This window comes from Xenia sp. Carnegie-2017, unplaced genomic scaffold, assembly GCF_021976095.1.
Source record: "Xenia sp. Carnegie-2017 unplaced genomic scaffold, XeniaSp_v1 HiC_scaffold_6, whole genome shotgun sequence".
Classification (NCBI taxonomy): Eukaryota; Metazoa; Cnidaria; class Anthozoa; order Malacalcyonacea; family Xeniidae; genus Xenia; species Xenia sp. Carnegie-2017.
This window is the reverse complement of record NW_025813526.1, coordinates 15,156,640-15,182,850: the sequence shown is the minus strand read 5'-3', so window position 1 is coordinate 15,182,850 and position 26,211 is coordinate 15,156,640. Positions and strand designations below refer to the sequence as shown.

At 32.6% G+C, this 26,211-nt stretch overlaps 1 protein-coding gene across 22 annotated transcripts; it reads right to left on the bottom strand.

Moving 5' to 3' along the window:
* Positions 1–580: 580 nt before the first annotated feature.
* On the bottom strand, positions 581–24,767 carry LOC124457788 (neurogenic locus notch homolog protein 1-like). 22 transcript variants are annotated; one of them, XM_047007955.1, is made up of 45 exons: positions 24,444–24,767; positions 19,170–19,226; positions 18,738–18,854; positions 18,551–18,667; positions 18,117–18,233; positions 17,931–18,047; positions 17,742–17,858; positions 17,480–17,596; positions 17,294–17,410; positions 17,105–17,221; positions 16,843–16,959; positions 16,657–16,773; positions 16,468–16,584; positions 16,206–16,322; positions 16,020–16,136; positions 15,831–15,947; positions 15,569–15,685; positions 15,383–15,499; positions 15,194–15,310; positions 14,932–15,048; positions 14,746–14,862; positions 14,557–14,673; positions 14,295–14,411; positions 14,108–14,224; positions 13,919–14,035; positions 13,657–13,773; positions 13,470–13,586; positions 13,281–13,397; positions 13,019–13,135; positions 12,833–12,949; positions 12,431–12,761; positions 12,134–12,228; positions 11,203–11,439; positions 10,580–10,681; positions 5,297–5,400; positions 4,989–5,216; positions 4,008–4,424; positions 3,749–3,925; positions 3,049–3,258; positions 2,578–2,734; positions 2,366–2,502; positions 1,881–2,135; positions 1,717–1,798; positions 1,513–1,635; positions 581–1,073 (listed from the first exon to the last, which is right to left on the bottom strand). In XM_047007955.1, the coding sequence occupies exons 1-45, from the start codon at positions 24,676–24,678 to the stop codon at positions 916–918; spliced, it is 6,381 nt and encodes a 2,126-aa protein (XP_046863911.1). In that variant the 5' UTR covers positions 24,679–24,767; the 3' UTR covers positions 581–915. The 22 variants fall into 22 exon arrangements, with proteins under 22 accessions (XP_046863911.1, XP_046863912.1, XP_046863914.1 ...); XM_047007956.1 differs by lacking the exon at positions 10,580–10,681 and having other exon boundaries at positions 17,931–18,233; XM_047007958.1 differs by lacking the exon at positions 13,657–13,773 and having other exon boundaries at positions 17,931–18,233.
* Between the last annotated feature and the right edge of the window lie 1,444 nt (positions 24,768–26,211).

The window sequence follows — 26,211 nt, the reverse complement described above, 5'->3', positions numbered from 1 at the left end:
AATTTCTTTCATGGTGTTGTAGAGAATTATGCAAAAGAGAGTAATGAATGTGGCCCCAAGCGATAAGTCTGCACAATGAACAGGAATTTACGTTTTATTCACGACGACATCGTCAATCGTTATCAAAACCATAAAACTTGCCAATTTAAAAAATTCTCAGTACCATAAGATAGATACTATGAGATGATGTTGCAGTAATGTTACAGCAAAAATTTATAAGTTGGCATCTCTGCCTGTGATATCGAACGAGACCTAAAATGCTGAGTCAGCATCATAGTGAAAAACAAGTAACTGAAAATAGATGGTGTAATATACTGTTTTATTCATGTCATGCTGGTCTATCTAGTGGTACTGAGAATATTTTATATTTGCAAATTTTTTGGTTTTGATAACTATTGATGACGTCATCGTGAATAAAACGTAAATAAATTATTATTTGTAAGAGGTGTGCAGCGAAAATTGTGTTTTTGAGCACATTGGTCCACCGCCTGAAGAGCATATGAACAAAAAATCTTTATGCTCAGCTTAGTTTTTGAATTTCTCAGGACCTCCGCAGACTAGGTATGTGATTTTTGACAACTTTTCAAAGTTGACAACTAAAGGTAGTCGACTTTTCATTCTTTATTCATTCTTCTTATGGTTTTATTGCACAAACAATTCAACAGCTAATGTCTCTAGATTTAAATTTCATTCTTTAAACAAGATATAATTACAATTAGATATGAATATACGTAGCTATACTTATTTTTATTGATGCTTAAAAGAAAATTATCGTTGTAGTTAAAACTGCATGCATTGAAACTACATAAGTAGCTTTAATTTTTTTTATTAAACTTAGTCAATATTATGTGAAATTAGTGGCAATTAGGCAAGTTTATCTTTAGTTGATCAGAGTACTGTATGTTTGATATGTTGTTACACTACTGAAGAAGCTTTCTCATCAATATTTTCCAAACATAATAAATTTGGTGATTCGTCATTTGTTACTATTTTCCCATCGAGCTTTAACATCCCATGATCGTTATTTTTAGGAATTCCACTTTGTGTAGACGATTGAAATGCATCGGTGTTGTCTGTTAAAAAATTGTAAAAAGAAAAATTGTATTTTCATACATGCTCTGTTAAACCAATATCATGCTCGTCTACAACAAACAAGCTTCAATAATGCACCGCCCATTCGCACAACGATCCCTCCTTGTCACTTTATATCACCAAATGCCAAACTGCAGTATATAAGTTTTTGAGTATGTTTTGAAACGATTGTTCAACAATGAACGTTTTGCCATGTTTGTTAATTTGCAAAGTTTTATAAAGCATGTTCTATATTAGAGCAGTTAGATACTAAAAACATATGGTATAAAGTGTTTTTATCAGGGCCATCTTGGGGGAAATTGCATATAGAGAAAAGAATTTATGTTAATTTCATACTTCGTTGAGCATCGGCACTTTCATGAACTCCCCCAACATGGCTACTTTGACGTCACATGCAAACACTCTATACATCACACCTACCGTGCAAAAGATGGGTTATCTCATTGGAATGTACTGAGCTTTCCTCCAAATGTGATCTTTCTGTACTTTTTGTCTTTTCATGCCTTGCATTCAAACTCATGGATCTTGCAGAACTAGAAGAAACTGGGAAGAAAATACACACCTTTAGTGGCCAGACTTATGATAGAAGTTTGAACTGCTAGTCTAAGACGTTTTTAAACGCACCATTTTGCGAGTGGGATGATTTTTTCATTCCAAGGCTTGAAAAGAAAGTGCTTTGAGTATTTTGTCGAACAACATCTCGCATCTGAAAGAAATTACCATTTGTTACTATCACCTCAATACTTCTTGCTTATCTTAAAATGTTCCTTTGTGTATATTAGTCTAACCTGTTTATTTAGGACACAATGAAAAAGGAATATAAATATTCCTTGAGCGGAATTGAAGATGGCAAAAAGATAGCGGAAGACTATTGTCTCTCGATTGAATGTCATCAAACCGAACAACCACGTTAAACCAAGAAGAGGTAGAACTACGATGGTAGCTTTTAAACCCGTCTTTACTTTCTGTAGATTCTCTTGTTGTCTTACTTTGTGACTGTTTAACACTTTATAGATTACCATGAAAAGCACTACTGTATTCGCCTATGTGAAAATCAAACGCTTCAAAGAATATAATTTTGTTGGGTTATTATCGATTTAAATTCTTAGGAAAGCAAAAATACTTTGTGTGCAGGAGATGAATATAGCAAGAAAATGTCGATTCTCCATAAATGATTCCAATTTTTAAAACTTACCTCGGCCTATAATTGTACTCACTTTTTGGAAAAATATCAGCGTTATAAATACATTAAATAAAACCATTGCACCCTTACCGTAATGACTAGGGATGCAGGAACAATAAATGCTAAGATTAGTTTACTCTCAACACTCAACCAACAAGAATTATCTGAACCGTATCCTTTGCCTCGAGTAGCGCCAAGTGATATGGAAACTATAATCAATGGAACACCTAAGGAAGGAACAGGCTTATTTGTTGCAGGTTACCGTTATTTGTAGCAAGTTAAACACAAAATATAGTCCATACCCCAGCCAATAAGATTGAAGATTTTCCAATGTTTTCCACGAACGCCATCAAAAATTCGTATAAGCATTATGTATAGAAGAATCCCCTCACACAACATCCAGCCAAAGACAGACAGGAGGAAGAAATGCAAAAGAGCAGCAACAGCTGAGCAAAATTCCTTTAAAAAGGTTTAAATATATATGAAATCCAGCAACTAAAAACATTACATTTTTCAAAGAATACGTATCTTCAATTATTTGTCGGGTTAAAGCCTTTCCTTTACAGGCAGCAAAATTTAAATTCTCGATGAGAATTAAATTCTAAGCCGGTTTTCGGTTTTCATGTTAAGGTTATTGCAAAAAGCAAAATTCTGCTCACGTACAAAGGCTTTATTGCCAAAATAAGGTGCTAAAATCCAATTTAACGATTTTTTTCTTCAAAAATGAAATTGAAAAAATCATTTACTGATTCTTTACCTCATCTTATACATACCGGGTTATATCTTGAAACACCTTCCAATATAGCAAAAACGTCGGTAAAACCAATAGCAATACAAAGACACAGCAAAACTTTTGATTTTGGCGATTTTACATGTTTCCAAAACAACACGTGTGTTAGCAATGTTAAAACTACACCAAAAAGCGATATAGAGCATCCAATATTTGATATATATTCCAAGATTTCTCGTTCAGTTTCAGTTAGCTATAAACATGATAATATATAAAGTAAAGTTTCATCTTTTGCCATTCTCACAAAGATAAATTCTGGCTATTTCGCCACCCCTGTTTTTTAGCATTTTCTAACTTCTATCATTTAAAAGTTGCGATTCGGCAATGGGAATTAAATAATGAAGGGAATCAAAAGTTTAACATGCTTTAATAGAAAAGCAGAATTCATTGCACGTCTTTACGTCTTTTTACAGCAGATTTATTTATAGTTGTGCTTGGATTGTTGTTGAGAGAAGAAAAACACCATTGTGCAATAAAGGTTTTTTCGTAAACATTGCTTACGTAATTGCTACTAAAGAACAATTTAAATTATCACATATGAATGATTTTTCTTTACATCGATCTTTATCTGTGTTTCATCCTCCGAAAAAATGATGTGTTTTCTTAATTTCGCCTAAAGCTACACTAACATTAAGTGGCAAGTACTTGGCGTTTACGAATACGTAACAGGTATAGACTTATACCTTAACACCAGCTGTATCCATCATTATAGCAAAAGCTGTATTGTGATCACAATCACATATGACGCTGTCTTCTGAGGATTCTGTTTCATTTAGCATACATCCTTCACCACTCCATTTGCTACCATTGACATCCGGCTCAATAAACACACATTCTCTTTTAGGGTCATCAAAACCACTCTGTAATAAAGAAAAACAAATACTACTGTAAGAGGAGCAGAGAATAGGTTTGAAACTTGAAATCGGCGGATTACGTTCGTACCTGATTATTTTTCAAGATAATTTGAATAGCTTGGGTAACATAAAGTTTTGGTGTGGTGGTGAAAGACAAGATCGTACTCTGGATGGTTAAATTTCCACTTGACTTTATAGTTTTATCTACAGATTTTTTCAGTTCTTCAGAAGATAAAATATCCTTAATTGACGAGTACTTTACAACAGTGGCTTGTTGTAGACCGTTCGCAAGACTTGTGTGAAATCGAACGCCCTGACCGCCTGTGTCTACCAGTTTAATTTCTTTGGATCGATTTTTTGGTTTTTCAGGGAGTTTTATACCAATTACCTGAATGTTAGTAGTCTTGAATGAAACCACTTTACCAATTTTTTTACTTTCGGCGACAAATTTTTTAGCATTAAGATCGGCGCCGCTGATAATTTGTCTTGCTAAAGTGTTTCTTTCCTAACAAATAATAAAACGCTATGATTTAATCTCCTCGTGCATAAAACTTACCGAAAATTAAGGTGATTGAGGTCAAATAACATTGAGCTGAAGACCATTGAGAAATGAAAAACATGATTAAGGTGTTTCACTAAAAACATTACTCACAATAAGCTTAGCCATCTTATTGTTAATATTACACGAATAAAAGCAGTTCTAGATTTTTCATACGCATTCAGAGCAAATTTAGTATTGTGAATGTCTTATTAAAAAATTTGGAAAACATCCTTTAAAATTAAGGAACTTTAACACATCCCAAACAATGTGAATTCAAGGAAGGTGAATCCAAAGAAATATAGTCGTAGTAATTCACAAACAATGTGAATCCAAAGAAAAATAACACAATTGAAAAAAGCTAACATAGCGCAAATTGCTTTTTAGCTAAAAAATTGCTATCGTCAAGAGGTATTTCCAAATGAGCTCCAATGAGCACAATTTAAAAGATCCAAAGCTACATATTGATATAATAGAAAAATGTTCTATATTTTCATCAAGCATTAAAATTGAATATTTTTTTTCTCTCACCGGTATGTTTTTCCACACATTTCTTTGTCCACGGCCAACAATATTGCTGGAAGATCGAATGAAGTTCTCGCGATCACTTTGAGTCGCTGTCTTATTTTGTGTTATTTTTAAAATCGACACGAGATCCTCGACGTCCTTTTGCAATAATTTACCAACATCTGTAACAGTTTCTGTTTTTTTTATAATTTCACTGACGTTACTTGCGAAACCTTCATCAAGCCTTGATACCTGGTATTAAATGGTGAGTCTATAACACTCACTGTGTTTAATTTTACTGAGCTAGTTGCAAGGGAAATTGAAATATTCACCTGATCCACGAGATCTACGACTACTTCTGATCTACATTTCGAAATATCAACAGGACGCCATTTTGGGTTTCCGGCGACGAGTGAGCAAGACCTGGAAGCTATTCCTACGAATTAAACAAAGAAAAACTGAAATAGAGAGAGGACATTGCCAATTATTCTAAGACAAGAAAATATTTCAGTTAAAAGCAATATTTTAGGAAAATCAAAAAAATTACCAATGTCCGAAAGCATTAACAACTACAAATATGCGTTGAATAGTTTCTAAATAGCTATAATAGGATTTTTGACATCTATATAGCTATGAAACAAATAGTCGTTTCTTCCAAGTCGTATCAGCGTAACATGCAAACTTAAACTTTATATTTCCTTTAACGGTTAAAATTATATATCTTTTTCATAAAATCGTAAATATGTCTGCATGCTTCTGTTTGTAAAGCAAATGCTTTCATGCTCGTTAACTTTTCATATAAAACAACATATGTGTTTGCTAGGTAAGCAGGGTGCATGACAAACAAAAAGTCTATATATTAATTTTGTGTACAACATGTTTTCTACAGTGTTGTTAGTTTTCATTAAAATTTTACGATATACTAAATATTAAGCATAAAGGAAAGTGCACGAGAAAGTTTCATTTTAGTGGCAAAGAATACAACACATTCCAAATGGTTGTGGTGTTGAACAAATTTTACACTACATTATGCAAATCAACATTTCATAAAGAGCAACGAACTGCTATTTTGTTCATTGTGCTGGTGTAAACAATCATATGGATTTTCTTCAAATTTTTCACCGTGTAAATATTAAGCCAAAAATACGCATAAGTTCTAAACTATATGTGCATAGGAAAATACTATGCAGCAACATGTGATATAAACACTTTGCATGTCTTGGTGTATTTGCAAAATAAATTTTTAGTCAGTAGCAAAAAATTGTAAATTAACAAATCGTTGGTAATTGTTTTTCACGATTTCAAGAACTTGAATTTTGTATCAAAATAAAAAAAAATCCGAAAAATTTTGACGCTGTTACCAGTATATATTACATCGCCAAAAAGAAGTTCAGTAATCTTTTAAAGCAGAACACCAAATTTTTTGCTTAAATACATGCAGTGCTCTTCAAACAAAAATACATAATTTCGTTTCATCTTTCATAAAGCTATATATAGCAAAATCGTTTTATAAGAGTTGCTGATTCACTTAAGTAAAGGCAAATTTAATGTTTATAGATGTTTCTGCTTTTTCATCATGCACCAACTTAAAAAATCTTTGGCATATTTAAGCATTGATACAAAGTGTACATGTTTTCGTATGTAGCTCGACAAAATACATTTTGAGTGTGTGTTCTTGAGTTGCAATCTCAGTGCTTTAGCTCTTTTTTCTCGTAAAATTCATATGCCTTCTTTGGTGGCTCAATAAAGCATGGCAATACATGCAGTGATTTTCTTTTAAAGTCGTAGTTATATATATATATATATATATATATATATATATATATATATATATATATATATATATATATAAGTTTGAAAATTTGTAATCCAGGCATTGAATACATAAAAGATAAAAGTTTCTCCGGATTTTAAATGATTTTTATTGAGCTTTCGACTCGTTGCTTCGAGCCTTTATCAGAATGAGGATATTTATTTACACGTGCTTTTAGCTTGGAGACGTTTAGAGCGTCTAACTGGATGAGAGGGTGGATTAATGTAATTGGATGGGGTGAAATGCGTTGCCATGGGTTTTGGTGTATTGTTAATATGATTGGTGGTGTTAATAATATTAGAGTGTAGTGTTTTAGTTTGTAGTTTTTGTAGTTTTAGTTTGTAGTTTGTAGTTTTTTTGTCCTTTTCTGTAGTTGTGAGTATATGATGGGTATGTCGATATGTCTATTTATTGTGTCGTTGTCTTCACTGTACCAAGCTTCTTTAAATTCGCGTGCGTGTTTAGTCTGTGCGCGTCCAAGTACTTTAGTTTCTGTCCAGTCGAATGTGTGGTTGTTTCCGTGGGTATGTTCTGCCGGTAGTGAGTTCGGATCTCGTCGTTTTATGGCGTTTTTGTGTTCTGTGAGTCTTGTTTCAATTTTCTTAGATGTTTGTCCTATGTATTGCTTTGAACAGTCTTTACATGGTATCATGTAGATCGCGTCAGTTGTATCATGAATTGTTGTTTTGTCTTTATGTTTGGTGAAACATGATTTGAGTTTTTGTGTAGGTTTGTGGGCGACGTTAATATTAAATGGTCGAAGAAGTCTGGCAGTCATTTCTGATGTTCCGTTTATGTATGGTAATGTGACGATTTTTACTGTTTCGTCCGGTTTTTTGTTGCTTTTGTCGGTTTGTGTTTTGTTTTGTATTTTGTATATAGTTTTGTTTATGAAGTTTCTAGGGTAGTTGTTTTTAATAAATGTGGAGTATAAGTAGCTGCGTTCTGTTTTTTTGGCTTCTTCCGTATTACAATGAGTGTTTATCCTGTTGAAAAGTGTTCGAATGCAGCTTATTTTGTGTGGTGTTGGATGATTGCTGTTGAAATCGAGTATTTGTCTGTGTGGGTGGTTTTGCGGTATACTTGTGTGTTTAATGTACCGTCATCTGTTCTGGTTAGTAGGATGTCGAGGAAGGTAAGTTGTTTGTCGTGCTCTTCGTTTTTAGTAAAGGTAATGTTCTTTGTGGTATTGTTTATGGTGTGTAGAATTTGTTCAGTTTTGTCTTTCTTGACTATGGCAAAGATGTCGTCGACATATCTTTTCCATAGTCTGATGTTTGTGTTGTTTGTGACTGATTGTGTTTCGAGGTGTTGCATGACAGCTTCTGCGAGGAAGGTGGATAGTGGTGATCCCATTGGTGTGCCTGAAATTTGTTTGTAGTATGTGTTTTGGAAGGTGAATTCAGTGGAGAGGCAAAGGTTGAGTAAGTCTAGGATGTCATTTTTGTCTAGTTGTGTTGTAGCTTGCCAAGTTTTGTCGTTTGTGAGTAGTTCGTTTGTAATTTGTTTGGCAATGTCTAGTGGTATGGATGTGAAGAGTGATGTCACGTCGTAGGATATCATGATTTCGTCTGCTCGTAGTTTAATGTTTTCAATACTGGCGAGGAAAGTGATGGCATTTCTGATGGTGTGAGGTGAATTTTTGACTAATGGATACAGAATGTTATAAAGATATTTTGAAAGTTCATACGTAGGTGATCCTGGAAGCGATACGATAGGTCGAAGTGGGTTATTTTCTTTGTGGATTTTTGGTAGTCCGTAGAATTTGGCGGTGGATGCGTCATTGGGTCGGATTCTTCTGTAGTCGTTTTCGTTTAGTTTCTTTTTGTCTTTTAGTTGTTTCAGTTTCTGGTTGATGCGGTTGGTGGTCGTTTTGCTGGGCTGTGCGGAGAAGTTCGTAGGTGGTGGTGTCTTGTAGGAGGGTTTTGGCTTTGTCGATGTATTCTGATCTGTCCATGATAACTGTTTTGCGTCCTTTGTCAGCTCGTAATATGATTATTTGGTCGTCGTTTTGTAGGTTTTTAATTGCTCGTAGTTCTTCGTAGTTTAGGGTGACAGGTGGTTTGTGGCAGAGGTTATTTGTGATTTTGTGACGAATGTCTTCTTTCGTTTGGTCTGTTAAGTTGGTGTACTTTAAAGCGGATTCCAGGTCGGCTACGTAGTCAAGTTTGTTCGCGTCTTTAAAGTTGTATTTTAATCCTTTGTTTAAAATTTTAGTTTGCTGCTCGGTTAGTAGTTTGTTCGAGATGTTTGTGACAAATTCGTTTGTGTTGGGATGGAGTTGTTTGTAAGATTTGGATTCTTGTAATTTTCGATGAAGTTCGTGGTGTCGTTTTGTTCTATATGCGGATGTTGCTTTTTTGATGGCTTCATTAATGGATTTGGCGTCTGATTGTGTCGTGTATGTTGTTACCGTTTCTCGATGTTCTTGTAGTTTATGACGGTAGATTCGTAAGCGGTTGTGGGCATCTGATATGAGGACGTTTAACATACGGCGGCCATTTGATTGTGCAATTTGTTGAGCGTGAGTTGTTTTTAATGGTGGTCGATAGTTGATGCTGTTCGGTAGGATTCGTTGTTGTTTGCATTTGTGTAGGAAGTGAAGCTGCTCCAATGTTGATGACTCTTTACGTGCGAATAGTTCCCATTTTCTTGTTCTTCTGAGAATATCTATCCCATATGTCGATTTTATAAGTTTGAAAATTTGTAATCCAGGCATTGAATATATAAAAGATAAAAGTTTCTCCGGATTTTGAATGATTTTTTATTGAGCTTTCGACTCGTTGCTTCGAGCCTTCATCAGAATGAATATTTTTCGAAGCAACGAGTCGAAAGCTCAATAAAACTCACTTTAAATCCGGAGAAACTTTTATCTTTAATGTATTAAATGCCTGGATTAGAAATTTTCAAACTTATATATGTATGTATATATATATATATATATATATATATATATATATAAAAGATAAACGTTTCTCCGGATTTTCAATGCCTGGATTACAAATTTTCAAACTTATATATATATATATATATATATATATATATATATATATATATATATTATTATGGATAATATTCCTGGATAAAAGAGCGCTCAATATTCTATATATTAGAAGAGCGTAAGATAAAATGAACTAAAATAAAATAAAATGGACAATTGTTTGCTGTCGCTACTGGAGTTTCACGCCGTAGGGCGATCTTCAGGCAACTGACAGATAATATTTTATTTGCTGACTATATACATCGACTAAAAGGTGTTAAGTTACATGACGGCATGCACTAAACATATCGGAACGTTTATTTAAAATGTTCTTCTTACGTTTTTGTATATATATATATATTCTATATATATATATATATATATTTTACGTTTTGAATATATATATATATATCCTATATATATATATATATATATATGAGAGTGAGCAAAGTGTTCTGTCAACCCAAGACTTTTGGGCCTATTTTGAGTAAGAAAACACTTGACTTAAAGATATCAAAATCAAAAACAATACCAATAAAAGTACGATATATTTAATATTTACTGTACTATTTTCTATAAGATTGGCAGATCTGGGCAAAAGTCAGAACATATATACTACAGTGCAACGTTTAAATGCCAAAATACATTAGTAATAATTTTATAAGTCAAAATTTGTTACGAAGATTATTTGATTTCAAAAGTGTCCCTATAGGATTACTTGCAATAGGACTGCTTACAAAGACCATTTTCGATGTTATTTGACTTACTCTAGATCTGCTACTGGCCATCTTGCAGAACAATCAACATAGAATAATAACTAACCTATCTGATTTTGGCCGCAGTCAATAACGACAGTTGATCCAACTGGAGTTTTCTTCCAAACATAACTACCAGATGATTCATTTGAGCAGAAGTCAGTGAAACCTATGTTTTCAATGTAAAATGCAAGCTTTTGCAGAAAACTGCCAGAAGTACAAAAAGATTTATCAAGAAACAATAAAGGAAAGACAACGTATAAAGTCGTAGTTTGTCATAGTTTTGATAATCTTTTGTATCCTTGCGAAAGAAAATCCTCAAACTTTTAAAATCTAACGTAAAATTCACCGTTTAGTAAAACACTTTATTTTGACGAAGCAAGGCTTTAGGAAGAACCCGTAAATGAGAACAATATGCATAATAAAAACAGACTGTACGGCTCCTTATATAGGTCTTAAATAGGTCTTCTCATATTTTAAAGCTCACACGTTTTACCTAGTCGACAGGAGCCTTTTACTATTGCACTATGCATGCAGGAATAAAATTAAACAAAGACATAAAGAATGACACTTTCTTTTAGCATATCTACCTGCAATATACATGGGCAAAATTACAGTTATACTAGGTAGTATATATTCTTCATTTTTAGAATGGTTGATTTGCAGTAAAACAGAGAAAAAAGGGCGTACCTTTTGACACTAAGACAACTTTTACGTTCTGACTTCGATTTTTACCATCTGAGTTTTTAGCAGTGCACCAATACTCTTCTGAAAAACTTTTACGATCTGTTAGCTTGACGAGGTTTGTAAGATTAAGTTGCCTTCCTCGATCCATGTGAGCTTTTGGAAATGACTTGTTGAACCATAAAATTTCTATATTTTTCTCATCGCCTTCAAGCACATGACAAGTGAGTAACACTACGTCATCTATAGAAAAACAAAAAATTGGAGACGATTTCATTAAATGACAAAAATATACATGAACAGAATTGGAGATTTTTTTATGTATAAATCATATTTTATTAAAAGAATAATGCAATTACTAAAAGAAAAATTAAAAATAAAATAACTTAAAAATAATTGAACATAGCTTACATATTATTAGCAAACGATAGTTTGATAAAACATATGAACATGCCCACAAGAGAATTCTGTGTAAAAAATTCAATATAGTAGCATCTCAACACGGTTGGTAAGCCTACCCTATAAAAACTAACCGCAAAATACCATCCATAGATTTCTATGGTTTATGGATTAAATATGCTTTCCTCAAGTATCCATGAAAAGATCATAGAAATCAGCAAAGTAATGTTCGATGGGTTTATTGCATTTTTACAGCGATGTGTCAAAACATCAGGGGCCGGTTGCAGGAATAGCGTTATCCATTGGAGAACAAGTTTTTTTAAACTTTTATAAAACCTTTTAAAAAGTAAAAATATAAGATTTGAACTGAGCAATCACTGAAATGAAATATTGCTTCTAAGATTACAAGAATTCTTTGTCGTAATGAAATTATAAGCACTTTTTTCAAGTTTGACAATTTTAACTATCCAATAGATAACGCTATCCAAGCCTCGTGCAACCGGCCCGAGAAGTTCAACTCAAGTAACCTAATACATACCTTCTTTAGTAGATATTGAGTGTGGAAAAACAGACACAACTGGAGCGACTTTTACTTTAATAGAGACATTGCTATAAATGATGTATTCAGCTTTCCTAGCAAAGTTTTTTAAAACATGAAAAGGTTTTGAAATTTGTCTACTACTCATTGTATGAATTAGATATGTGAATAATTGCTTTAATATAAACCTAGTTTGAATTACATGCTTCACTTCAATATACGCGTCATCAAGCGTCGTAAAACGATAAACGAAATCTAGTCTCAAATAACTAAAAAAGCAATAGAAAAATAACTTACCTTGCGATGCAATGGTAAAAACCGGAATCAGTTTTTAGCGTTTTGCGAACAAAAAGATTTGAGATTTTGCCATTGGTTTCAATTTTTATTCTTTCCGAAAAAGAGAGCAATTGGCTACCATTTTTCCATACAAAACTTGGTGTAGATGGACCATTAAAACGGCACGTAATTTGTAGTAAACCTCCAGCAAATCCAGTATATTTTATGCCCATTATAACGGAAAAACTGTCATCATCGGAGCATCTTTCTCTACAGTGACATTCATACGATCCCTCACTATCAGTACATTTTCCATAGATTTTACAAGGATCAGAAAGGCATTCGTTAATATCTAAATGAAAAAAAAGTGATGAAAAACTTTGTACAGATGCATGAAATTAAAAAATATCAAGGATTTCTTACTTGTACAAAAATGTCCATTGCCAGTATAACCTTCATTACATTGACATTTAAAAGATCCTTCAGTGTCAGTACAGTTAGCACTAATGTTACAAGGATCAGACAAACACTCGTCTACATCTAAATATACAAGGAAACTTCGTATAAAAAACACTAAGGCAATTTTACATAATTTCACAAATTTCCTACTTGTACAAAAGAATCCATTTCCAGAATATCCTTCTTTACAGCGACATTCATATGATCCTTTATTGTCAGTGCAGTTAGCACTTTTGTTGCAAGGATTGGTAAGACATCCGTTGATATCTTAAAAAAATAAAAAATGACGAGTAAAATTTAAAAAAAGATTCAATTGCTCTTTATGTGAAAGTCCTGACTGTTTTTCATTTATATGAAAGTTTAAGTTACGTTTTGATAAATTATTTCTACGTCAAAATTTATAAATCCTTACTTGTACAAAAGAATCCATTTCCAGAATAACCTTCACTACATTGACATTGAAACGATCCTTCAGTATCAGTACAATTAGCATTGACGTCACAGGGGTTATGCAAGCATTCATTCATATCTTAAACAATAAGTTTTAGATCGAGAAAGGTAATACAAATCCACTTCGTCGTTAAACACTATAAATCCTTACTTGTACAAAAGAATCCATTGCCTGAAAAACCTTCATTACATTGACATTTAAAAGATCCTTCAGTGTCAGTACAGTTAGCACTAATGTTACAAGGATCAGACAAACACTCGTCTACATCTAAATATACGAGGAAATTTCGTATAAAAAAACACTAAGGCAATCATACATGATTTCATATATTTCCTACTTGTACAAAAGAATCCATTTCCAGAATATCCTTCATTACAGCGACATTCATATGATCCTTTATTGTCAGTGCAGTTAGCACTTTTGTTGCAAGGATTCGTAAGACATCCGTTGATATCTTAAAAAAATGAAAAATGACGAGTAAAATTTTAAAAAAGATTCAATTGCTCTTTATGTGAAAGTCCTGACTGTTTATCATTTATATGAAAATTAGAGTTACGTTTTGATAAATTATTTCTACGTCAAAATTTATAAATCCTTACTTGTACAAAAGAATCCATTTCCAGAATAACCTTCACTACATTGACATTTAAACGATCCTTCAGTATCAGTACAATTAGCATTGACGTCACAGGGGTTATGCAAGCATTCATTCATATCTTAAACAATAAGTTTTAGATCGAGAAAGGTAATACAAGTCCACTTCGTCGCTAAACACTATAAATCCTTACTTGTACAAGAGAATCCATTGCCTGAAAAACCTTCATTACATTGACATTTAAAAGATCCTTCAGTGTCAGTACAGTTAGCACTAATGTTACAAGGATCAGACAAACACTCGTCTACATCTAAATATACGAGGAAATTTCGTATAAAAAAACACTAAGGCAATCATACATGATTTCATATATTTCCTACTTGTACAAAAGAATCCATTTCCAGAATATCCTTCATTACAGCGACATTCATATGATCCTTTATTGTCAGTGCAGTTAGCACTTTTGTTGCAAGGATTCGTAAGACATCCGTTGATATCTTAAAAAAATGAAAAATGACGAGTAAAATTTTAAAAAAGATTCAATTGCTCTTTATGTGAAAGTCCTGACTGTTTATCATTTATATGAAAATTAGAGTTACGTTTTGATAAATTATTTCTACGTCAAAATTTATAAATCCTTACTTGTACAAAAGAATCCATTTCCAGAATAACCTTCACTACATTGACATTTAAACGATCCTTCAGTATCAGTACAATTAGCATTGACGTCACAGGGGTTATGCAAGCATTCATTCATATCTTAAACAATAAGTTTTAGATCGAGAAAGGTAATACAAATCCACTTCGTCGTTAAACACTATAAATCCTTACTTGTACAAGAGAAACCATTGCCTGAAAAACCTTCATTACATTGACATTTAAAAGATCCTTCAGTGTCAGTACAGTTAGCACTAATGTTACAAGGATCAGACAAACACTCGTCTACATCTAAATATACGAGGAAACTTCGTATAAAAAACACTAAGGCAATTTTACATAATTTCACAAATTTCCTACCTGTACAAAAGAATCCATTTCCAGAATATCCTTCTTTACAGCGACATTCATATGATCCTTTATTGTCAGTGCAGTTAGCACTTTTGTTGCAAGGATTCGAAAGACATCCGTTGATATCTTAAAAAAATGAAAAATGACGAGTAAAATTTTAAAAAAGATTCAATTGCTCTTTATGTGAAAGTCCTGACTGTTTATCATTTATATGAAAATTAAAGTTACGTTTTGATAAATTATTTCTACGTCAAAATTTATAAATCCTTACTTGTACAAAAGAATCCATTTCCAGAATAACCTTCACTACATTGACATTGAAACGATCCTTCAGTATCAGTACAATTAGCTTTGACGTCACAAGGGTTATGCAAGCACTCATTCATATCTTAAAAAATACGTTTTAGATCTAGAAAGGTAATACAAGTCCTCTTCGTCGTTAAACACTATAAATCCTTACTTGTACAAGAGAATCCATTGCCTGAAAAACCTTCATTACATTGACATTTAAAAGATCCTTCAGTGTCAGTACAGTTAGCACTAATGTTACAAGGATCAGACAAACACTCGTCTACATCTAAATATACGAGGAAACTTCGTATAAAAAACACTAAGGCAATTTTACATAATTTCACAAATTTCCTACTTGTACAAAAGAATCCATTTCCAGAATATCCTTCTTTACAGCGACATTCATATGATCCTTTATTGTCAGTGCAGTTAGCACTTTTGTTGCAGGGATTCGAAAGACATTCGTTGATATCTTAAAAAAATGAGAAATGACGAGTAAAATTTTAAAAAAGATTCAATTGCTCTTTATGTGAAAGTCCTGACTGTTTTTCATTTATATGAAAGTTAAAGTTACGTTTTGATAAATTATTTCTACGTCAAAATTTATAAATCCTTACTTGTACAAAAGAATCCATTTCCAGAATAACCTTCACTACATTGACAATCAAACGATCCTTCAGTATCAGTACAATTAGCATTGACGTCACAGGGGTTATGCAAGCACTCATTCATATCTTAAAAAATGAGTTTTAGATCTAGAAAGGTAATACAAATCCACTTCGTCGTTAAACACTATAAATCCTTACTTGTACAAGAGAATCCATTGCCTGAAAAACCTTCATTACATTGACATTTAAAAGATCCTTCAGTGTCAGTACAGTTAGCACTAATGTTACAAGGATCAGACAAACACTCGTCTACATCTAAATATACGAGGAAATTTCTTATAAAAAACACTAAGGCAATAATACACGATTTCATAAATTTCCTACTTGTACAAAAGAATCCATTTCCAGAATATCCTTCTTTACAGCGACATTCATATGATCCTTTATTGTCAGTGCAGTTAGCACTTTTGTTGCAAGGATTCGAAAGACATCCGTTGATATCTTAAAAAAATGAAAAATGACGAGTAAAATTTTAAAAAAGATTCAATTGCTCTTTATGTGAAAGTCCTGACTGTTTTTCATTTATATGAAAGTTAAAGTTACGTTTTTATAAATTATTTCTACGTCAAAATTTATAAATCCTTACTTGTACAAAAGAATCCATTTCCAGAATAACCTTCACTACATTGACATTTAAACGATCCTTCAGTATCAGTACAATTAGCTTTGACGTCACAGGGGTTATGCAAGCACTCATTCATATCTTAAACAATAAGTTTTAGATCTAGAAAGGTAATACAAATCCACTTCGTCGTTAAACACTATAAATCCTTACTTGTACAAGAGAATCCATTGCCTGAAAAACCTTCATTACATTGACATTTAAAAGATCCTTCAGTGTCAGTACAGTTAGCACTAATGTTACAAGGATCAGACAAACACTCGTCTACATCTAAATATACGAGGAAATTTCTTATAAAAAACACTAAGGCAATAATACACGATTTCATAAATTTCCTACTTGTACAAAAGAATCCATTTCCAGAATATCCTTCTTTACAGCGACATTCATATGATCCTTTATTGTCAGTGCAGTTAGCACTTTTGTTGCAAGGATTCGAAAGACATTCGTTGATATCTTAAAAAAATGAAAAATGACGAGTAAAATTTTAAAAAAGATTCAATTGCTCTTTATGTGAAAGTCCTGACTGTTTTTCATTTATATGAAAGTTAAAGTTACGTTTTGATAAATTATTTCTACGTCAAAATTTATAAATCCTTACTTGTACAAAAGAATCCATTTCCAGAATAACCTTCACTACATTGACAATCAAACGATCCTTCAGTATCAGTACAATTAGCATTGACGTCACAGGGGTTATGCAAGCACTCATTCATATCTTAAAAAATGAGTATTAGATCTAGAAAGGTAATACAAATCCACTTCGTCGTTAAACACTATAAATCCTTACTTGTACAAGAGAATCCATTGCCTGAAAAACCTTCATTACATTGACATTTAAAAGATCCTTCAGTGTCAGTACAGTTAGCACTAATGTTACAAGGATCAGACAAACACTCGTCTACATCTAAATATACGAGGAAATTTCGTATAAAAAACACTAAGGCAATAATATACGATTTCATAAATTTCCTACTTGTACAAAAGAATCCATTTCCAGAATATCCTTCTTTACAGCGACATTCATATGATCCTTTATTGTCAGTGCAGTTAGCACTTTTGTTGCAAGGATTCGAAAGACATTCGTTGATATCTTAAAAAAATGAAAAATGACGAGTAAAATTTTAAAAAAAATTCAATTGCTCTTTATGTGAAAGTCCTGACTGTTTTTCATTTATATGAAAGTTAAAGTTACGTTTTGATAAATTATTTCTACGTCAAAATTTATAAATCCTTACTTGTACAAAAGAATCCATTTCCAGAATAACCTTCACTACATTGACATTTAAACGATCCTTCAGTATCAGTACAATTAGCATTGACGTCACAGGGGTTATGCAAGCACTCATTCATATCTTAAACAATAAGTTTTAGATCTAGAAAGGTAATACAAATCCACTTCGTCGTTAAACACTATAAATCCTTACTTGTACAAGAGAATCCATTGCCTGAAAAACCTTCATTACATTGACATTTAAAAGATCCTTCAGTGTCAGTACAGTTAGCACTAATGTTACAAGGATCAGACAAACACTCGTCTATATCTAAATATACGAGGAAACTTCGTAAAAAAAACACTAAGGCAGTTTTAAATAATTTTACAAATTTCCTACTTGTACAAAAGAATCCATTTCCAGAATATCCTTCTTTACAGCGACATTCATATGATCCTTTATTGTCAGTGCAGTTAGCACTTTTGTTGCAAGGATTCGAAAGACATTCGTTGATATCTTAAATAAATGAAAACTGACGAGTAAATTTCAAAAAAGATGCGATTACTCTTTAAATGAAAAACCAGACTATTTTCATTTATATGCAGGTGACAACTATTTTTTGATTAATGAATTTCTACGCTAAAATGTATAAATTCTTTCTTGTACAAGTGAATCCATTTCCAGAATAACCTTCACTATATCGACACTCATACGATCCTTCAGTATCAGTACAATTACCATTGATATCACAAGGGTTATTTAAGTATTTATTGATAACTTAAGCAATAATATTTTTAATGAATAATGCACAATCAAACGTTATAGAGCCTTACTTGTACAAGAAAATCCATTGCCAGAGAAACCTTGACGACATCTACATTCAAAAGCTCCTTTAGTGTCAATGCAGATGGCGCTGATGTTACAAGGGCTGGACAAGCATTCATTGATGTCTTAAAAAAGAGTGACACTCGACTAAGGAAAATGAATTAATCTGAGCATCAATACTTAAAAAGTACTCACTTATACAGGAGAACCCATTTCCAGAATATCCATTGTTACAGCGACACTCGTATGACCCTTCGTTATCAATGCATGTAGCACTTTGGCTGCAGGGATTTGAAAGACATTCGTTAACATCTTAAAGAAATGATGAATTATGAGTAAAATTAATACACTCAGCATATGTAAGGTTCATGGGACAGAATGTTAAGTCATGGTAGGCTATAAAAGAATGAATAGGCAAAAATATTTGTGGATATTTAAAAAAATGTCCAAAAAATTTAAATTTCATCAAAAAGTACATTATGATTCTCTGCTAGACATGCTGAAATAATTTTTTGAACTATACATGCAATCTAGTGAATGTTACAAAAAATATCAATGATCAATGTTGCTTTGCGACAGCTAGATTTTGCAACACAGTGCTTCAATGGACATGAATACATATCGTACCTGAACAAATTGTCCCATTTGTTGTTATTCTACAATTTGCAGGAAGATCTTTAGTACCTAAATGCAAAACATGTCACTTGTTGTCACCTTCAATTTTAGCAATAAAAAATAAATACATGTAAATCACAAAAATGTTTTATTCACAATGTATGACAAAGATGTGAAACACGGAAAATTTGTTACAAGCACAAAATTGTGCTTGTGCAAAATCGATGCTAGTAAATTTTTGTTATGTCGTTTCAGCTTATAACTATTACAAAGTAATTTATGGCCTTAAATTAGGATAATAAAAAGCACATGGACGAAAGGGACGAAATTCTTGTTTACAATGACTAAGAGACACACTTGATTATGATACCATGTTTATGAAGGTATCACTTATTTTCAGCAGTTTGGATAATTTTGAATGTAGCATGTGCATTAAACAAAGTATGTGATATAAATTAGACTGCAAGAGTGAGCTCTGCCATCCATTCATTTTTATCTGAATGGAGCTTTCAATAATCCCTTTTTCAACTGAAATGTTTAGAAGAAAACTTTCTTCAAAGAAAAATAAAAAAGCATAAGTAAAAATTATGCAAGTATTGATGGGTTTTGACAGTGACCGAAATATTTTCTTATGCTATACTTTTATTTTTATTAATTATTGCAATTCTTTAAAACTAACAAACTTGTTTTCCACAGATTTCTGTCTTCATAATTTTAAAAGATACATTACATGGTTATTAATGGCAGGAAATTATATGTTACACACTCCATCGTACATTACTAGCATTTTGAATTCTGCAAAATAAACTTAATTTTTGTCTCTTTGATCCTGGGTTGTTGTTACATGTGTGTATTGCCATGGTACTTGTCTTTAAATTGATCTAATCTAAAGTAATTCCTGAAGTCATCTCTAATTTCTATTACTTTTTTGCACTAGTTATTCGAAACCAATCAAGTTATATAAACCAATGCATGAATATAGTCCACGTCTTTTGAATGTATATCTCGTCTCAAAGTCTGCAAAACCAGGAGAACAGTAATTATGGGTCCCGAATTCTTTACCATGAATAAAATAGTCATAAAGTGAAACTACTGCTTTAGTAGTTGAATTTCCAACTAAATCAATGATAATTGGATGCCACAATATTCGAAACCGAAAAGCAGCAATGCCAAATGTATTCCCATCAATGAGCCTTCATGTTCATGAGAAAAGTGATTATGAATTCACTCTTTCAATGTTAGTACCTCCACTGGATGTGGCTTCATCATCTGTTCAGAAAATTTGAATGCCTCGTCTCCCATGGTCAAACATTGCCATAGCCTGGTATCTTGTCTGGTTGTTGTAAACATAAAAGAGTTTTTATTCTAAGGCTTGTATCATAAATTGCTGCTTTAAAACATCCCTCCATCAATGTTTTGTCCAGAATCTCTAATGTCTACCAACGTAAATACAGATCAAGCATATGGCAAACAGCCATGTGAGCACAATAATGTGAGTTTTCTTAAAAAGAAGCTAGATCCTGGCCTAGAGAGTGCTTGCATAACGATACATTTTCCGTCAATGGCCCCAAAACAATGAGGAAAATTGCACTTCTTGCTGAAACTATTCGCTATTTTATTCCAGCCTGATTTATCTACAGAATGTACTTTGAATAATCAGCTCACAATGCATCCCAAAGAGCAACAGATCTCTCTCTGATATTACGGTTAACCATTTTGGATATATACGAAAGCTGTTAGGTCGTGAAAAATGCGAATTCCCAGTTACCAAGTATCTCGAAGTTACAAAATGTGGCTCACTAGGAGATATTGGCTTTCTTCATTCATTTGATGTTACAATTAGTGGGGCAACACGCTGCAAAAGATCCTCATTTTATGTTGTCACGAACAAGAAGATGAAACTCGCCTTTTTCTTTTCTCTCTTCAAAAATTTTCTTAACCCACATGCACTTTTTGTATTTTTATAATGTTATGCTTTGTAATCTTCTTCTAAACAAGAGAAGGATCATTGGAGTTTTCAACTTGAGTTTTGCCAATCGGTCACGGAAACCAAACGTCTGGCTCCACATTAAGAGAGAATATCGATTTATTGACTTTTTCTGTGACACTTACCCTTACCATTTACCTTTTTTCCGCCATACTGGGTAGAGGAAATCCACCTTTACTACGCGTCTCTGTCAGTGGTCTCTTTTTTGTGTCGTTTCGTTTCCGGTTAAGTTTCTTTAACACGTCCGTTTCTCTTCGATATACAATTTTTAAATTTTAAACAGTCGAATTTTGTGAAATGTTCAATGATCAATTAAAATGCATTCAACCATCAATTTGTAAATTTTCATTAGGAGTTAATATTGCAAGAAATTCAACATGCAAATTATCTTGTTTTCGACACACAACTCATATGTTTTCAAGATATAGTTTTGGCATTTCAATAATCATATTTTTGTCCGCAACGGAACGCCATAAGCATTTTAATTGAAAGAGAAACAGAACATGCAAGGTTTGCAAAAAACATTGGACAAGTTGCTAAGAAAATAATAATAGTTGTTCAAAATTGCACCGTCTTACATGTGAACAATAGACATTTCAGAAAGCTGGACGCTAGTTTGACAGCATGCCACAATCGAGTTGTATTTTCTTATGTGGCGCGAAGTGTTTCTTTATTATTTACGAAATTTATAATGTTTAATTTCATTATTTATTAAATAACCAAACGTACTAGGTTGGTTATGTCAAATAACCAATTTGCCAAAACATGGTTATTTAACAAATAACCATTTTTTGGACTAGCATAAGTTTGGTTACATCAAATAATCAATTGACAAAATTTAGTTATTTAATAAATAACCATTTTGATTTGGGTACCGATTTGGTTATATCAAATAACCAATTGTACGCTACTTGGTTATTTAATAAATAACCATATTTAGCTCGGTAATCAAATTGGTTATATCAAATGATCAATTGACAAAATTTGGTTATTTAATAAATAACCATTTTGATTTCGGTACCGATTTGGTTATAATCAAGTAACCAAAGAATTTTGTTACAGTTTGCACACTTAAGATGACGTAACGTTTGTGATCAACTTACCCTCTCCCCCTGTAGAAAGTTTGAAGCATGGTTTCCGGTTCAATATTATAGTTCCCTGATTTAAGCATGGCGGATAATACAAATAATATTTCAAGCCAAAACAGTTTTAATTCTAGTTCTATTACAGTCCAACCTGTCCAGGTACGTTGACTTTTTACAGCTGACCCGTGGGTTACTAACTTACTATGTGCCTGGTCACTAGAGATGCTTTCCAGAGACACTCGTTTGTTAACATTTTTTTATTTCTCAAAGTTTTATTTCACATGATTAAAAGGAGCAAAACATAATTGTGATATACACAATGTGTTCTCTGTAGCAAAGAATTCCAGCTCAAACATATTTGGAGACATCAAATTCAAGTTGTCACCTCAGTGTGGTAAGATTTTTTATGATAAATTATCAATGTGAATCAGATATTCATTGATGAACATTGACAATGTTAATAACCACATTACATTTATCATATCTATGCTATCAGGAGTTTATATTATGTTGTCACCAAATGAGAAATTTGCAGTGCCAAAATATGAGTTCCCAGAGTTGAATTGTTGTCAATGCCAGTAGGCATAAGCAATTTCTTATTTACTTTGTACATTATGGTTTGGGATTAGAAGTCAAACATGATTAAGCAATCTATTAAAAGTTTAAATTACTTCTTAGACAACCCTTCACTTTTTGGTGGAGTAACTGGCTGAAAGAAAAGAAAACTATCTTCTGCATGCCTTCCTAAAAGAGGAAAAGTTTACACTAAGGATGTTGTTTGTTTACCACCAACAGATCAAGCCTTCAACATTCCTATGTGGAGATATCCAACATTGAAAATGCACAAATTTATGTGCATAAAGAAGAAAGTATATCTCAAAGTAAACATGATTTAGAGGAATACAATGATACCTTTCATGTAAATCTTGTATATTTTCAGTCATTACAAGCTAAACAATCAAATGAAACATTGACAATCATAGCATCAACCCTAACCTTGATGCCAAAACAAATTATAAATAGGTAGCTTGAACTGGAATTCTTTGCTACAGAGAACACATTGTGTATATCACAATTATGTTTTTGTTCCTTTTAATCATGTGAAATAAAACTTTGAGAAATAAAAAAATGTTAACAAAAGAGTGTCTCTGGAAAGCATCTCTAGTGACCAGGCACATAGTAAGTTTGTAACCCAGGGGTCAGCTGTAAAAAGGCAACGTACCTGGACAGGCTGGACTGTAATAGAACTAGAATTAGAACTGTTTTGGCTTGGGATGTCATCAGCCGTTGATGCCTGCTGATTTAGAAAAATACTTAAAATCTGAATCGACGAAATATCTTTGATTTTATGTAGCAAGCCACAGGTTTGAATGACCAGTGGATCATTTGTCTCGTGCTCAATGCTCATCTGTTAAATTTGTTTCAAATCAACAAAGACAGACTACTGTTGGATTGATATAAACTAAATGCGAAATAACTCGCTCATTTACATCTCTTGTACCCAAATTTTGCGTGATTACCCTTCCTATCGCTTCTGTCAGCCTTCTCGAAATATCATTTGTATTATCCGCCATGCTTAAATCAGGGAACTATAATATTGAACCGGAAACCATGCTTCAAACTTTCTACAGCGGGAGAGGGTAAGTAGATCACAAACGTTACGTCATCTTAAGTGTGCAAACTGTAACAAAATTCTTTGGTTATTTGATTATAACCAAATCGGTACCGAAATCAAAATGGTTATTTATTAAATAACCAAATTTTGTCAATTGATTATTTGATATAACCAAACTTATGCTAGTCCAAAAAATGGTTATTTGTTAAATAACCATGTTTCGGCAAATTGGTTATTTCACATAACCAACCTATTACGTTTGGTTATTTAATAAATAATGAAATTAAACCTTAAAAATTCCGTAAATAATAAAGAAACACTTCGCGCCCCATATTGTCTCTGTAAACATTCATTAAACATCAAATTTACTCTCAGTATAAACAAATAACGCTGAGAGCCAATGTTTTATTTATCACGAAAAAACAAGCAACAATTAAAAATTCAAGCACAAATTTCACGAACAAGAAAGTTTCACGAATAAAATCTTGTCTTCTTTCGTTAATAATTACTAGTGTCGTTCAATTTAAAATAAAATACGGATGCGTATTAGTCTTGATTAACATAACTAAACATGAATTACCAGTCGTTAATTAATATACCTGCACAATACGCCACATTACATCGACGAGGCTTTTTCAATCGATACAAATAAAATGGTCCACATTTTATTACTTTTATTTTGTATGATATACCACATTCAGTAGGCAGAGTAAACGGCCAGCGTGCACAAGCAGTAGCGTCGACAATCACGTTATCAGTTGTCGGGTGTATTCCCCTGAACCAGAGCGCTCCATATGTGCCACAAGAGCGGAGTCCCGGATCTTTAGTTGGCATTGTTGTTCCAGTTATACTGTCGAAACGATACCATTTATCATCCTCGATAAAATCCTGATCACATATTTCATTTTCAGACCTGTACTTGGTACTGCGTCTGGCATCATTAATAGTCGTGTATTTTATGTTATCGCAAGTCTGAGATATCGCACAAAGTACGATGTTTATTAACAACAATATGGTTGAAGTAATCACACAAGATTTCATTTTAAAAGATGTTGGTATAAACTTGTGATGCTACTTCCGCTCCCACTTTAGTCATTGTGACAATGCTTTTTTGTGAACATTGCTCTTATGCTCATGTTCTGTTGATTTCAATTCCACGTGGAAGTCAGATGAATTCAAATTAGAGCACCAGTGCGGAAATACGGCTTTGTGACGCTTGCACGGCATCACAATTGCATGTTAAGTCTCACTATCATTTTGTCACGTAAAAACAAAAAACTCTCTTTTTCGATTTACGTAAAGGAAGTTCATAAAATGCTAATTGTTGCTAGCCCATTTTGATTGTTTTTTTCTTTCTTTTAATACATCCCTGTGTGACATTAGTTATATTTGAGAGTAAAAACGTTTCTGCTATGAAAAATTTATTCATAAATTTAAAAAAGTATATGACAATGTTTTAAATAATTGATTAAGAACTTGCTTGTTTTAATGCTATAGTCAAGCATTCCACATATAACTGTCGCCAGTAATAAATGAAAATCAGGAAATTCATGAAAAGTATGACTTCACAAGAAATATATGTATAAGAGTTTTTAAAGTTCTTATCTTTATTTTCTATTCTTTATTGTATTTGTAAAGCAACATGCTGGTTTGTTTGACCTCTTAAAGTCTTTACATAAAATGATATCACAAAAACGAAAGTTCTACAAACGTGACGAGGTTTCCAAAGGATGTTTTTTCATATCTAATGCAATTGAGGAAAATTGGTTGATATGTAAAGGAATTTAGCAGTAGCAGATCAAGCGTTCGTTAAAATAAATTATACTTGCTCAATTTCAAATTCAAAGTACTTTGAGAAAAACACACTATTTGTTTTGAATATCTAAAGAGTATAATTTTATAAATGGTTTGCCTCTCTACTTTTGGATACATGTGCATATATCATGTAGATACTTTTAGAGAAAGTGTCGTCTTCCTGCCTCCTCGTATGCACAGAATTAGGAAGAAACTGCCCTTAAAATTTCTTTTATTAAACAGCTAAATTTTTAATATGGTACAGCTGTAGATTCTAGAGATATTACAGTTGCTATGCTTTTATCTTCGTTTGTCTTTTTCTTATCGCTTCATGAGACATAATGTGTATCAGAATATTCATCGCCGAAGCCGTCATAGCTTCCCATCCAATGCATTCATTTATTTCCATCATATAATTGTGATAACTGAAATAAAGGTCGGAATTAAGATTAATATCCTACTTTGGGTATACTGCATCCTCTAGCTATACCTTTTTGACAATAGTTATATTTGAGAGTCAAAAGTTTATGCTATAACAAATTCATTTATACTTTAAAAAGTATGTTTAAATGT